Raw genomic sequence first — 14,294 nt, 5'->3', positions numbered from 1 at the left:
TCGTCACATCCCAAAGGCTGGAGGGAGAGGAGGTATGAAAACTGTCCCTTGGTGGGGGACAGACGTTCATACAGCGATTAAGGCTGGACGTAAATGTCTAAGAGCGCTGCGTAGGTTGCAGCTTGATGATCCTTCTACTGCCGATAGATTGAGGGAGTTTCAGCTCGCTCGATCTAAATCTAGAAGCGTAATCAAAGCTGCAAAGCAGGATGCACGGCCTGCTTTCACCGCGGCCATATCGGAAACCACTAGCTCTGGTGAGCTATGGCGAAAGGTGAAGTCTGTCGGTGGTAAGAATAGAAATGTTGAGAGGGTGATCAAGTTGAATGGTGATTACACGAAAAACTCAGGACTTATCGGTGAGGCCTTTGCTGATCAATTTGCCAAGGTGTCGGCAAACAGCAATCACAGTGATGAGTTCCTGCGTGTAAAGTCATTAGCTGAGGGGGAGTACCGCTACTTCCGTGATAGGCAGTGTAGTCTAGTTAAAGACTACAACAGGAAGAGCTCAACTGGGCCCTGCGCCGTGGCCTTGGTAAGGCTGCGGGCCCTGACGACATCGGGTATCCCTTGCTTAGGAGATTACCCCTTGTCGGCCGATTGGCTCTTCTTGATACTATGAACGAAGTCTGGCTTTCTGGCCAGATACCGGACGAGTGGAAAGAAGGGTTGGTTATTCCTATTCCCAAACCTGGGAAGGATAAAACCCTAACAGAGGGTTATCGACCCATAACCCTGCTGAGCTGCATGGGAAAAACACTTAAGCGGATGGTTAACCGTCGTCTGTCAACCGAGCTGGAGAGGCAAGGACGGATCCACCCACGGCAACACGCATTTCGATGCGGCTATGGGTTGGAGACGTTCTTCTCTGAGCTCGATCATTTATTGGACAAGGCCTCGTCGGAAGATTTGCATGTAGATGTAGTCTCCCTCGATTTGTCCAAGGCATATGATATGACATGGAAGCTTCCTATCTTGACTTCCCTCAAGAGCTGGGACTTCCAAGGATGTATGTTTAACTACGTAGAAAACTTTCTACAGAACCGTAGGTTCCAAGTATTGAACGCTGGTGCAACCTCTTTCTCGAGGTTGCTGGAGAATGGCATCCCTCAAGGGTCTGTCCTTTCGGTTACACAGTTTCTCATTACGATGAACTCAGTGTTTGAACGCATTCCCAAGGAAGTATACATCATTGTATACGCCGATGATATTACCCTTATCGTGTTAGGTAAATAAGGTAGGGTGGTTAGGCACAAAATGGTGAGTTGACAACCTGGAAGGAGCGGAATACCTAGCCCTGGTCCTCACAAGTTCCTACTTCACGCCTCCTCGAGTCATATGATAACAAAAGACTACCAGCTGAAACATGGACACAGCTGGTTGGCGTAGGCTGGGCAATGTTGCCAGTCCGGCAATAGCAAAGTGAAGAGGTGCGACGCGAACACTGGCGCGGTAACCATAGTACGGTGATAGAGGAAATGCTTCACCAAACCTGAGCGTCTGCTCACCATGGAGGTGCGGCTCAAAACGGCGTCTGTTCTCCATGTTAGGAGCGGCTGATCACCGTCCTAGTGCCAGCGTGGGACTCTAAACAGAGCTGTGCACGATGGTTCCCCGGCGAGACAGGGGGTTGGGGCAGGCCCAACAAGCCGCCCTGGAAAAAAACAAAGTTGCAAATACCGAAGAAAGATTTACGGATCGGAACAATCGGCACAGACCTACGCGACGAAATAAGGACTACGATTAGAAACTCGGAACATGGAACTGCAAATCGCTCGGCTTCCCAGACTGCGATAGGTTAATCTATGACGAACTTCAACCACGCAACTTCGAAGTCGCAGCACTGCAGGAACTTTGCTGGACGGGACAAAAGGTATGGAAAACCGGGATCGAGCGGCTACTTTCTACCAGAGCTGTGGCACCACCAACGAGCTGGGAACCGGCTTTGTAGAGCTGGGTAAGATGCGCCAACGCGTGATTGGTTGGCAGCCGATCAACGCGAGGATGTGCAAGTTGAGGATTAAGGGCCGTTTCTTCAACTACAGCATCATCAACGTGCGTTGCCCACACGAAGGGAGACCCGACGACGAGAAAGAAGCGTTCTATGCGCAGCTAGAGCAGGTGTACGACGGCTGTTCGCAACGGGACGTCAAAATCGTCATCGGCGACATGAACGCTCAGGTAGGACGGGAGGCAATGTATAGACCGGCAATCGGGCCAAACAGCCTGCATGCCGTATTGAACGACAACGGCCAACGATGCGTGAACTTTGCAGCCTCCCGGGGTATGGTAGTTCGAAGTACCTTTTTCCCCCGCAAGGATATCCACAAAGCCACCTGGAGATCATCTGACCAACACACAGAAAACCAAATCGATCACGTTCTAATCGACGGGAAATTCTTCCCCGACATTATCAACGTCCGCACGTACCGCAGTGCGAACATAGATTCGGACCACTACCTAGTTGCAGTATGCATGCGCTCAAAACTCTCGACGGTGCATAACACACGTCGAAGTCGAACGCCCCGACCCAACATTGAGCAACTACGGGACGCCGGAATTGCCCAGGACTACGCGCAGCAGCTGGAAGTTGCACTACCCACGGAAGAGCAGCTTGGCGCACTTGAAGATGGCTGGAGGGACATCCGTTCAGCCATAGGTAGTACTGCTGCAGCGGCACTAGGTACTGCAATCCCGGACCGAAGAAATGACTGGTTTGACCGCGAATGCAAACTGTTAGTAGAGGAGAAGAATGCAGCACGGGCGAGAATGCTGCAACACCGCACGAGATTGAATGTGGAGCGATACAGACAAGCGCGGAACAGACAAAACTCGGTTTTCCGAAGGAAGAAGCGTCAGCAGGAAGACCGAGATCGCGAGGCGATGGAAAATCTGTACCGCGTAAAGGACACACGGAAGTTCTACGAGAAGCTAAATAGTTCCCGCAAAGGCTACGTGCCGCAAGCGGATATGTGCAAGGACTTGGACGGTAACCTTCTCACGAACGAGTGTGAGGTGATTGAGAGGTGGAAGCAGTACTATGACGAGCACCTCAACGGTGAAGCAGCAGAAAACGAAGGTGGCACGGCAACAGACCTTGGAGCACGCGCAGAAGACGACAGGCTACCGGCCCCCGATCTTCAAGATTTTGAGAAGGAGATCGGTCGGCTGAAGAACAACAAAGCAACTGGTGTAGATCAACTACCAAGTGAGCTATTGAAATACGGTGGTGAAGCACTGGCTAGAGCGCTGCACTGGGTAATTGCAAAGATTTGGGAGGAGGAGATATTACCGGAGGAATGTATGGAAGGTGTCGTATGCCCAATCTACAAAAAGGGCGACAAGTTGGATTGCTGCAACTACCGCGCGATCACACTGCTGAGCGCCGCCTACAAGGTACTCTCCCAAATTCTATGCCGCCGTCTGTCACCATATGCAAGAGAGTTCGTGGGGCAATACCAGGCGGGATTCATGAGTGCCCGCGCTACCACGGACCAAATTTTCGCGATTCGGCAGGTTCTGCAGAAATACCGCGAATACAACGTGCACACACATCATTTGTTCATCGATTTCAAATCCGCATACGACACAATCGATCGAGATCAGCTATGGCAGATTATGCACGAGTACGGATTTCCGGATAAACTGACGCGATTGGTCAAGGCGACGATGGATCGAGTGATGTGCGTTGTTCGAGTATCGGGGACACTCTCGAGTCCCTTTGAATCTCGAAGGGGGTTACGGCAGGGTGATGGACTTTCGTGTCTGCTGTTCAACATCGCGTTAGAAGGTGTGATCAGAAGAGCTGGGATAGACACGAGTGGCACGATATTCAGGAAGTCCATCCAGCTCCTTGGTTTCGCCGATGACATTGACATTATGGCACGGAACTTTGAGATGATGGCGGAAACGTACATCAGACTGAAGGCTGAAGCTAGACGGATTGGACTTGCCATCAACGCATCAAAGACAAAATATATGAAAGCAAGAGGTTCTAGGGAAGACAATGTTAGCCTCCCACCCCGAGTTCAGATTGACGGTGACGAAATCGAGGTGGTCGATGAGTTCGTGTATTTGGGCTCACTGGTGACCGCCGAAAATGATACCAGCAGAGAAATTCAAAGACGCATTATGGCAGGGAATCGTGCCTACTTTGGACTCCGGAGGACGCTCCGGTCGAATAAAATTCGCCGCCGCACGAAGTTGACTGTCTACAAGACGCTGATTAGACCGGTGGTCCTTTACGGCCACGAGACCTGGACTATGCTCGTGGAGGACCAACGCGCCCTTGGTGTTTTCGAACGGAAGGTGTTGCGTACCATCTACGGTGGAGTGCAGATGGATGACGGAACGTGGAGGAGGCGAATGAACCACGAATTGCACCAGCTGCTGGGAGAACCATCCATCGTCCACATTGCAAAAATTGGGCGACTACGGTGGGCTGGGCACGTCGTAAGAATGCCGCACGACGACCCAGTGAAAATGGTTCTAGAAAGCGACCCAACAGGAACATGAAGAAGAGGTGCAAGGTGGATCGACCAAGTAGAAGAAGGCATGGAGGCGAACCAGCCCAAGGCTGAAAGCCTCCTTAATAAAGCTAAATAATAATAATAATAATAAGTAGAAGGTGACCTGCGGACCCTTCGCAGACTACGAGGCTGGCGAACTGTGGCCATGGATCGAGTAGAGTGGAGACGACTTCTTCGGACAGCAGAGGACAACAAGGCCTTAGCCTGATTGGTAAGTAAGGTAAGGTTAGGCACAAGATGCAGGATGCAGTTCAGTCTGTCGTTGACTGGGCAGATGGTGTTGGGTTTGTGATTTCCCCCGAGAAGTCCAAACTGCTGCACGTCTGCTTTGGTCATCACCACAGACCGAACCTGCCTTATGTTAGTATCGGTGAGCATGCGGTCAAGGCCGTACGCGAGATGAAACTGCTTGGTGTAACTATTGATAACAAACTCCGATTTGTTAAGCACGCCAAGTTGGTGAAGGATAACGTCAACAACAAGTTGAATATCCTTCGGACCCTAAATGGTCGCTTCTCTGAAGCCTCTCGTAGTACATTGACCAAGGTTGCTAGGGCTCTGGTTGTCCCTAGCATCCTTTACGGGGCGGAACTGTGGAGCAGGGGTGGTGTCTCCCTGCTCAAGATTCTGGAACCTCAGTACAATGAGGCGTACAGAATTTGTAGCGGAGCGCTGAGGTCTTCACCAATAGCTTCTCTGTTGGTGGAGAATGGAAAGGTTCCTTTGGTGAATGTTGTCACCGAAGACCTGGCCACCAAGGCACTACAAGTCTAAATCATGGTCTACAGAACCGTCATAAAACCAAAATTGTTACTTGGGGTGCCAGGGAGGTAACATCGAAATCATCTTCAGAACTTTGTTCTGAATCCTTTGAAGTGTTTTTTTTCCTGGTAGTGCAACAACTAGACCATATTGGCACAGTGTAAAGCATGGCCGGTCTAAAAACTTGTTTAAATATTAGAAGTTTATTCGTCAGGCAAAGTTTGGATTTCCTGTTTATAAGAGGATACAAACATTTTATATATTAGTTACATTTGGCTTGAATGCCCTCAATGAGATCTTTAAAAGTTAATTTTTGGTCAAGTATTAATCCAAGATATTTCACTTAGTTTGAACAGGAAATTGGAACTCCGACCATAGTGACTACGTGTTGAGTTTTGGAAGCGTTGGGAGAAATCTTCCGTTTTTGTAAATAAGAAAAGAAAATATTTAAACTTTTCTGCAGTCTGCTGCAAATAACACGAAGACTTCTTCCTTTAGCGGAAATGCCTGTGTCATCAGCGAACAAAGATTTGTGGCAACCCTGAGGCAAATCAGGGAGGTCCGAAGTGAAAATGTTATACAATATAGGCCCAAGAATGCTACACTGAGGAACTCCTGCTCTAACATGTAGTCGATTAAATTTTGAATGTTGATTATTTACCTGCAGAGTTCTGTTAGTTAAATAATTCTGGGCCAATTTCATAATGTAAAGTGGAAAATTAAACTTTTTCAATTAAGCAATCAAACCTTCATGCCAAACATTGTCGAATGCTTTTTCTATGTCTAGAAGAGCAACTCCAGTTGAGTAGCCTTCAGATTTATTTGAACGAATTAAATGGGTAACTCTTAAGAGTTGATGAGTAGTTGAATGCCCATGGCGAAAGATAACCTGCTCTTCTGCAAAAACTGAGTTCGTATTGATGTGAAGCATCATTCTATTTAAAATTATCCTTTCAAAAAGTTTACTTATTGAAGAAAGCAAACTTATTGGACGGTAGCTAGAAGCTTCAGCTGGATTTTTAACTGGCTTCAAAATTGGAACAACTTTTGAATTTTTCCATTTTTCAGCAAAGTATGCCAAATGGAAACATCTGTTAAATAATTTTACCAAGAAAGACAATGTACTCTCTGGGAGTTTTTTGATGAGGATATAGAAAATTCCTTCATCACCTGGAGCTTTCATATTTTGAAACTTTTTAGTTGTAGACTTTACTTCGTCCAAATCAGTCCCCCAGGAATCATCAAAAATATTTTCCCGAGAGAAAATATTCCGAAAATCCCGAGCAACCTGATTATCAATAGGACTAGTAAGACCCAAACTGAAATTATGGGAACTCTCGAATTGCTTAGCAAGTTTCTGAGGTTTTTATAAATTTGTGATCAAAGTTTTACCACCTTCTTTAAGCGCTGGAATAGGTTTTTGAGGTTTTTTTTGAACTATCTGTGAGTTTCCAAAAGGGTTTGGAACTCGGGTCTAATTAAGAAACATAATAACATTATAAACAGATAACTTTCATGGCAGGATCGCGTGTTCTTTGATATTGTCTCCTACGGACATTTTTAAGCCGGATCAAGAGCTGAAGATCGTCGTCTATTATAATTGAATCGAATTCAACCTTGCATGTTGTTACTGAGGCAGCTCTTGCTTCAACTATTTAAGTAGTCAGAGATTCAAGAGCATAATTAATTTCATCATTGGTGTGCAAAGGAATGTTTGGATCGAAGTTATATTCCATAAATGTTCGATATTGCTCCCAATCAGCTCTATGGTAAATGAAAGTAGAGCTATTGGGATTACAAATTATTTCTTGGGATATTTCATAAGTTACTGGAAGGTGATCAGAACCGAAGTCAGCATGGCTAATCAATTGGCTACAAAGTTGACATGAATCAGTTAAGACCAAATCAATACTTGAGGGATTTCTTGCTGAAAAAAGCATGTTGGGCTGTTTGGATATTGAATAGTGTAATAACCTGCAGAAAAATTGTCAAACAGAATATTACCATTTGAATTGCTTTGCCCATTATTCCATGAGCGGTGTTTTGCATTAAAATTACCAATAATGAAGAATTTAGACCTATGATGGGTATGTTTCTGTAGGTCACCCTTGAGCAAATTCTTTTGCTGACCTACGCATTGGAATGGCAAATAGGCAGCTATAAACGTAAATTGTCCAAATTTTGTTTCAACAGAAATTCTCAAAGTTTCAAAAACTTTGGTTTTAAATGAAGAAAGAATTCTACTATGTTTAATTCGTCTATGAACAATGATGGCAACGCCACCACAGGGTCCATCAAGACGATCATTTCTATAAATGAAATAATTTGTGTCCCTCTTAACCTTATGGTCAGGTTTAAGGAACGTTTCCGTTATAACGGCAATATGCACGTTATGTACTCTCAAAAAGTTAAATAGCTCGTCTTCCTTATCTTTAAGAGATCGAGCATTCCAATTTACAATATTTAATGCTATAAAATCCATTACTGAATTTCAAAGTCCTGACAATATTGTTTGCAAATTTTACTCCAGTTTGAATAGCATCAAACATGGAGTTAGATTTAAACATATCAGTAATCATGTGAATTAATAATTTCTGTAAAAATTCAATTTTAGGAGCAGTAGTGCTTCCTAAGTCAAAATTTTCAAAATTTTTGTTAGAATTACGTTGGTTAGTATTTTTATTTCTAGCCGCTGCAATAGCAGCATAGGTAGCTCCATTAACTCGCTGAACATTGTTAGCAGCGAGGGGAGTAGGTATTTTGAAGCAGGAGTGATATTTGTGCCTACGGGTACGAATGTAGAATTTGTTCCTCGCTGACCGTTGTTAACAGCAGAGTAATTAGTACCTTGTCGGAAACGTAGAGCGTTTCCTACCTGTCGCTTAGAACGAGGTTGAACGCTTTGCGAGTCTTACATTCCCAACAATTGGATTTGTGGTTTTCACCATAATTTGAACATTTAAATTTCTTAGAATCTTCCTTCACAGGACAGTCGTCCTTTGCGTGAGAGGAATCACCACAATTCATGCATTTAGCTGGCATGTAACAATTTTTAGTTCCGTGACCCCATCCCTGGCACTTACGGCACTGAGTGAGGTTTTGGAAATTTCCTCCAGTCTTCCTGAAGTGTTCCCACTTCACTCGGACATGGAGCATAAGGCTAGCTTTTTCTAAGGCCTTAAGGTTGTTTAGTTCACTAGACTTGCAGTGAACTAAGTAAAAATCATTAGAAATCCCGTTGCGCGAATCGCCAGGACGGGATTTCATTTTCATTTTGATTACTTGGAGTGGCACAACTCCAAGTAATTTTGCCAGTTCATCTTTGATCTGATCCAGGGATTCACCACTGGACAGTCCTTTCATGACAACCTTGAACACACGTTCAGTTTTGGTGTCGTAAGTAAAAAATTTGTGCTTCTTCTCAGTAAGATACTTGAGAAGACATTTAAATCCGTCCAAGGTTTCAGCCAATACACGGCATTCACCCCGACGTCCAATTTGTAGTGAAAACTTAACTTTCACGAAACTCAAAAGTTCCATGCGAAGAGCATGGAAATCGGTAGTGGTTATCACAATAGGGGGAATCTTTTCCTTCTTGGCATTAAGCCGGGAAAGTTTACTAGAATTTTTCTTGGATGATGGATCATTCTCATCATCCGTGAGCAAATCAAATTGATTACTCGAATTAATTTCATCAGAAGGGGGATCAAGAGTTAGCCCCTTTCTTTTGTGTATAGGTGCCATGGCGGCAGTAATTTTTTATCCAAATCGAATTCCAAGCAGATTACTATAAGAATCTGAAGGATCGAAGAGAGTTTTCCAAATCGATATCCAAGAAGGATTACCTCGGGTAGGGTCCAAACAAGGATCGAAGAGGAATAAGAGTTGAACAAGGTAGAAAATTTTTACAGGCTGAGCACTGAAAAGTGCTGCTTAAATTTGTTGTAGCGTTAGGTAGTAGTAACACTTCCTTCAGCAAAAAGCAAATAGATCCGCAGAAAGATCTCTTCACACTGGCTGTAGTGACCGGGAGTGTCGCCAAAATCGTCAATAAAAGATTGATTGTTGGAAAATACGTCGAGTCACATTTATCAAGCACCCCGAATGCCTCAAAATTCTTGTTAATATTTATAGATGTCCGGCACCAGAGCTCGTATTACATCTTTACTGCAACCATGCTGGTAAAATCACCGAAATAACAGTTAAGTTTGTCAAGTTGAGATGACTTTTCAATATCTGTTGAACCAGGCAACACCAGAAGGATTTTACCATTTTGTGTGAAACGTTCCATTATGTTTTGGATCAATCCATTGCGACATGGTATGAAAACTGCTCTTCGATAGTATTCCTCTGCTGTTTCCACTGGTTGATTTGCACGTATTGTTAGCTTGGATGCACTTGGAGTCGTAATTGCGCTATATTAAACAGATATAAAAGGCTGCATTGAAAATTTCAGCGAATTTTGCTTCAACGTTAACTCGTCTCTTTTTTAAAACCTGTATTACACTGCTCGCATGATTAAGAGCCGATATGTGTTCCACAGATTTAGTTGTTATCCTATTGAAAGCAAGGTTGCAAATTCTCATTTCTGCTTAAATAATGTTTTTCGGAATAATAAAACCAAAAGATGGTATGATGACATGTTTTACTTGTAACTTACAAGAAGAGGTTACAAAGTATGCGTTTGAAACATAAAACCTGTAAAGTTTGCTTTCTATGAGTCACAATCAGCGATTTTCTGAGCGCTGAGTGAGTGAGTGAGTGAGTGTGTGAAAAATCGCTGATTGTGACTCTCATGAAGTGAAATAAACAGGTTCAATATGTCAAACACATTATTTGCAACCTCTTCTTGTATCCTACCAATTCAAAATATGATCATTGCATCTAATTATTTAAGAATAAAAAAAAATTGTTTAGCTGAAATTAGTATTTGCACCCTTGATTGAAAGTGGTAGTGTTTAAAGATCACATTGAGGGCTTTCAAGCCAAATGTAACAGATATATCTATCCTCTTATAAACATAAAATCCAACCTTTGCCTGAAAAATAAACTTCTAATATTTAAATAAATTTTTAGACCCAGCCTGCTTCATGCTGTGCCAATATGATCTAGATCTTGCAAAGCCAGGAAAAAAGCACTTCAAATGATTAAGAATAAAGTTCTGAAGATGATTTTGAAGTTTCCTCCCTGGTACTACCGAGGTACATAGAATTTTGAATGTTGACACTTCAGAACAAATGTCCAACAAAATATTTAATAATTTCAGAGAAAAATCGTTGCAATCTTCAATTGCAACGATAAGGTAATTCCCTTTATACTTAGATAAGATATAGTTTTAGTTTTTAGTTGTGATGTTAATTGTTATACTGACATGCAGGTTTAGAAAAGCTGTTTAAAATACTGAATTGCCAATGCAGGAACAATGTTAACACACTTAACTATATATCATATAAACTGCAGCTGGTTAGTAACTGTAGTGGCTGGAGCACCTAGGTATAATTGAAATGTGATTTATTTTGAATGTGGAACAAATAAAGAGTTAAAAAAATAGAAACAATGTGTGACTCTTCATAAAATCCAATGGTCCATAAGGAAAGATAAATAAATTAAGAAGCCATTTGTTGTACAAACATTCTATTTTGTGTGAAATCCTGCTTGAAAAAGAAGGCTAAAGAGCGGATTGTATTTAGTGGGTTAAAAATTGGGGCTACACCCTAGTTCCTATGGAAGTGAAACGAGGCTGATCTTACATATAAACTCGATGGTCCCATGATCTCTAACAGAATTGCTGCAAACATAATCAAACAATCATGTACAACATATAGGTACAGCCCGAGTCCTATAGCCAGGGGGGCTATAGGGCTGAAGCCTTGTCCATAAATTATTTTAATATAATGTGAAAAATAAAAAACAAAACTTTACCCAGGTAATGGATATCGATTACCTGTACAGTACAGCTAACAGATATCCATTAGCTTGGGTCAGTTTTTTTTTACATGATGATAATAATTTCGGGGGAAGGGAGTACTTCAGCATCATAGTCCACCCCATGGCTACGTGCCTGGGTGGAACTGCTTAATGGGTTAAAATCTCATATATATCTTCACTTTAGGCAACTACGAAATGTACGCTTATATAGGGTATACGTCCCTAACCTCGGTCTAATATGCAGCCATAGATTACGTTTTTAATCATAACTCATCAATTAATTTACCTGCAAACGATATTCTACTGCTAAATGGTATGCTTAGATATGCTTATCATGTCGTTTGCTATCAGGAACCGCAAAAAGTTGAAAAACTTACTTTTTTTAAGACAAAAACTCACCAGGGAAATGTATGTAATATCGGTCTATTGTCCCCAAATTGGGTCTATTTATGGATGCAACTTCGTCCTATCCTGTTTGATTCTCAAAAAAAAACGCTTTTGGTAACGTTTTCTTATGTATTTTTTTTTATCACTATCACTGTTAACTTAATACTCTTCATTCCTCAAAACATTTCTTAGAGAAAATTTTACGAAAACTACATTAAATCACTCAAGTTAAAAATTAAAAATTAAAAATTTCGCTTATCGTCTTTCGACCGCAGAATATCTAAATCAAAACATTGTGATGTTCATTATACAGATTTGGCAGAAAAAATCTCCCTTCCTGTTCGTTCCTTATCATCCAAATGCAAACCACATTGTTGACGTTACTCTTATTGCTATATGCTGTCAAATGAATTTCATGGGCCAAAGTTAGGAACATAGAAAAGAAATGTGTCCCTAAAGTTGGGTCCATGATTTACTTGTGAAAACGTTGTTAAACAATTAAAATAAACATAAAATATTCAAACAGTAACTGTGAGTTTTACGTCTAGTGTGTATTATCAGGTAATTCCATTCAATAAATGCCATAATCAGGCCATTTGATGATCGTCAGTGCAACCTTCCCATCTTAACCTTAGAAGTCATGGCGGCTAAAAACTCCGAACAGAGTGATATTCTCAACCAGTTTTATTACTTACGAGAGCTGAAAATGTATTGAAATGTTGTGATATAAATTGATTTGTGTGTGGTACACATTTATCAATCATCAGTGATCAATATTTTCCTTATTTTTTGTGTAATATTCCTTAATTAATTATTTATTTGCGTGATAGGCCGAATGAAAGGACTAGACCCACATTACATACCGTAACCCTACTTACCTTTACCTTTGTCTGAGAATTTTAGTGATGTGCAATGAAAATCTAACGGCTTCACTGAATATTTTACAGATGGTGATTACAAGTACATTGCAAAGAAATGTGAAATTTATATACAGGTATTTTTGCTGCTACGTACCATTTTAAAGCGCTTTCGATGGCACACATAATCAAGAAGAAAAAGTTATAAAATATTCACTTAACTCAAGCGATTCACTTGGAGGCGACGGTAAACTTTTCCCCCGGGCCTGTTTTCTTATTTACTGACTCATCTGTTCTGCGGAAGCGCCCCTTCCTCCGTTCCCATTTCCACCACCCACTCATACTTTAAGAGCCACACTTAATCAACCGCAATAATTCTTGCGCCCACTTACACCGATTTTTCTCTTCCTTTCCTTTTTTACAGCGGGCGAAGCGAAGCACCTGCACGGATCCGCAGACCGGTCGGCGGTTACCCTTCCTGGAGATGTTCCCGGAGGATTTGCTGTGCCACGCGAGTGCCCTCAGCAGTTTGGCGCTCAAGTTGCGCTTCCGGTTTATGATCATCTGCCTGAACGTGCTGCTAATAGTCGTACATAAATCTAGGATTCTGATATTTTAATGCTCGTCCGGACGGTGCAGGCAGATCCGGCATTCCGGCACTACTGGGATTCGTTGAGCATTTCGTATTTATTTCTTCTGTTTCACGACCGCAGTAATTTCCTACCGGTGGTCTGGAGGTGAGGGAATTAGTTATCCTACCACAATTTACCAGAAACTCAGTATGGTGGTCGAAGGTAAGAATGAGCGAGAATGAGGTTCTAGTCTGTAAGCGAAGAAACAGTATGTGTATAGCTCTATTTCTGAATCCTGCAATATTGGAAGCGAACTCGTTGTACATAATAGTGATTATTTTTTTAATCGAGTAAAAGGTCCAAATTAGTGTTACAAAGAAGCATCCGAGGAAGCGTCTTGGGAGTTCGGCTGAATTGAGCAAGATTGTTGCAGAGATGCGTTGAGAGTAGCCTACTGAGGGAGTAAGCGCAATTTGTTTCCCCAGTAGACGGACGGTAAGAAGCTCTTAAAATGTGATAAACGAAAGATTTGCTATATAAATCCAAACTTATAAAACCGAAATGAAAATAAACAATCAATAAACTTGTATTCAAAGGGCGAGAAGAGCAAACTTTTCCCCTCGGCAAAAGCGACAAGGAAAAAGCTCCCATTTGTTCGTAACTAATTTAAATTTTAATTTGTTCCTCTCACTCTGTCGTCGTGAATTTCCTTTCCCCGTTCAAAACACACCTAGAGCAGAGTAATCTACCATGTACCACCGCAACGAAACAGAGAAGGGGAGGGGACGTCAAAGTTTACAAACCACCCCCCCCCCCCTCCTTCCCACTGGGCCCATGCAGTATCGAGGTTGTTTCCCGTTGGAAAAATATGGTAATGTGATGCCAAAAACAAGTGCGAAAAACAGGCAATGCGTTCGGTTGGGTGGGAAATTGTTTTTTGAAACCCTGCGGGGGAGGCGAAAATTGATTCAACTTTTTTGCTGTAAAAGTCATTCCAAGTTTTTGATCGATGCAAAGCGGTGCAACTTAGTGTGAATTTTATGAGTCTCAGCGGTGGAGGAAAATAAACAAGGGTGTACTTCAACGGCATTGGTTATCTCAGAAGAGGGATTGAGCTGCAATTGAATTGCAAAATTGACACTGAGCATTTCGGATCATTCCGCTTTTGTGAGAGAAAACGATACAGGGATGTAGCTTTCCTGAAGATTAGCGGGACCATTTTTGGGTAAGAAAAGGAAGGGTTATATGTGGCTCGAAGG

The 14,294-nt window shown here is 42.4% G+C and overlaps 1 protein-coding gene across 1 annotated transcript in view; it reads left to right on the top strand.

Moving 5' to 3' along the window:
* LOC135708192 (chaoptin) overlaps positions 1 to 13,776 on the top strand; it is a 358,531-nt gene extending 344,755 nt beyond the window's left edge. Inside the window, exon 5 of the mRNA XM_065230201.1 lies at positions 12,888 to 13,776. Within this exon, the coding sequence (XP_065086273.1) occupies positions 12,888 to 13,082 (195 nt within the window). The 3' untranslated portion in view covers positions 13,083 to 13,776. The remainder of the gene's footprint in view (positions 1 to 12,887) is intronic.
* Positions 13,777 to 14,294: the final 518 nt, after the last annotated feature.

The sequence above is a fragment of the Ochlerotatus camptorhynchus genome, unplaced genomic scaffold (genome assembly GCF_037179485.1).
Source record: "Ochlerotatus camptorhynchus isolate MF236.1 unplaced genomic scaffold, CSIRO-AGI_Acam_v1.1 ptg000026l, whole genome shotgun sequence".
NCBI classification, from domain to species: Eukaryota; Metazoa; Arthropoda; class Insecta; order Diptera; family Culicidae; genus Ochlerotatus; species Ochlerotatus camptorhynchus.
Note: the sequence above shows the minus strand (reverse complement) of the source record. Positions and strands in the feature narration are given on the sequence as shown.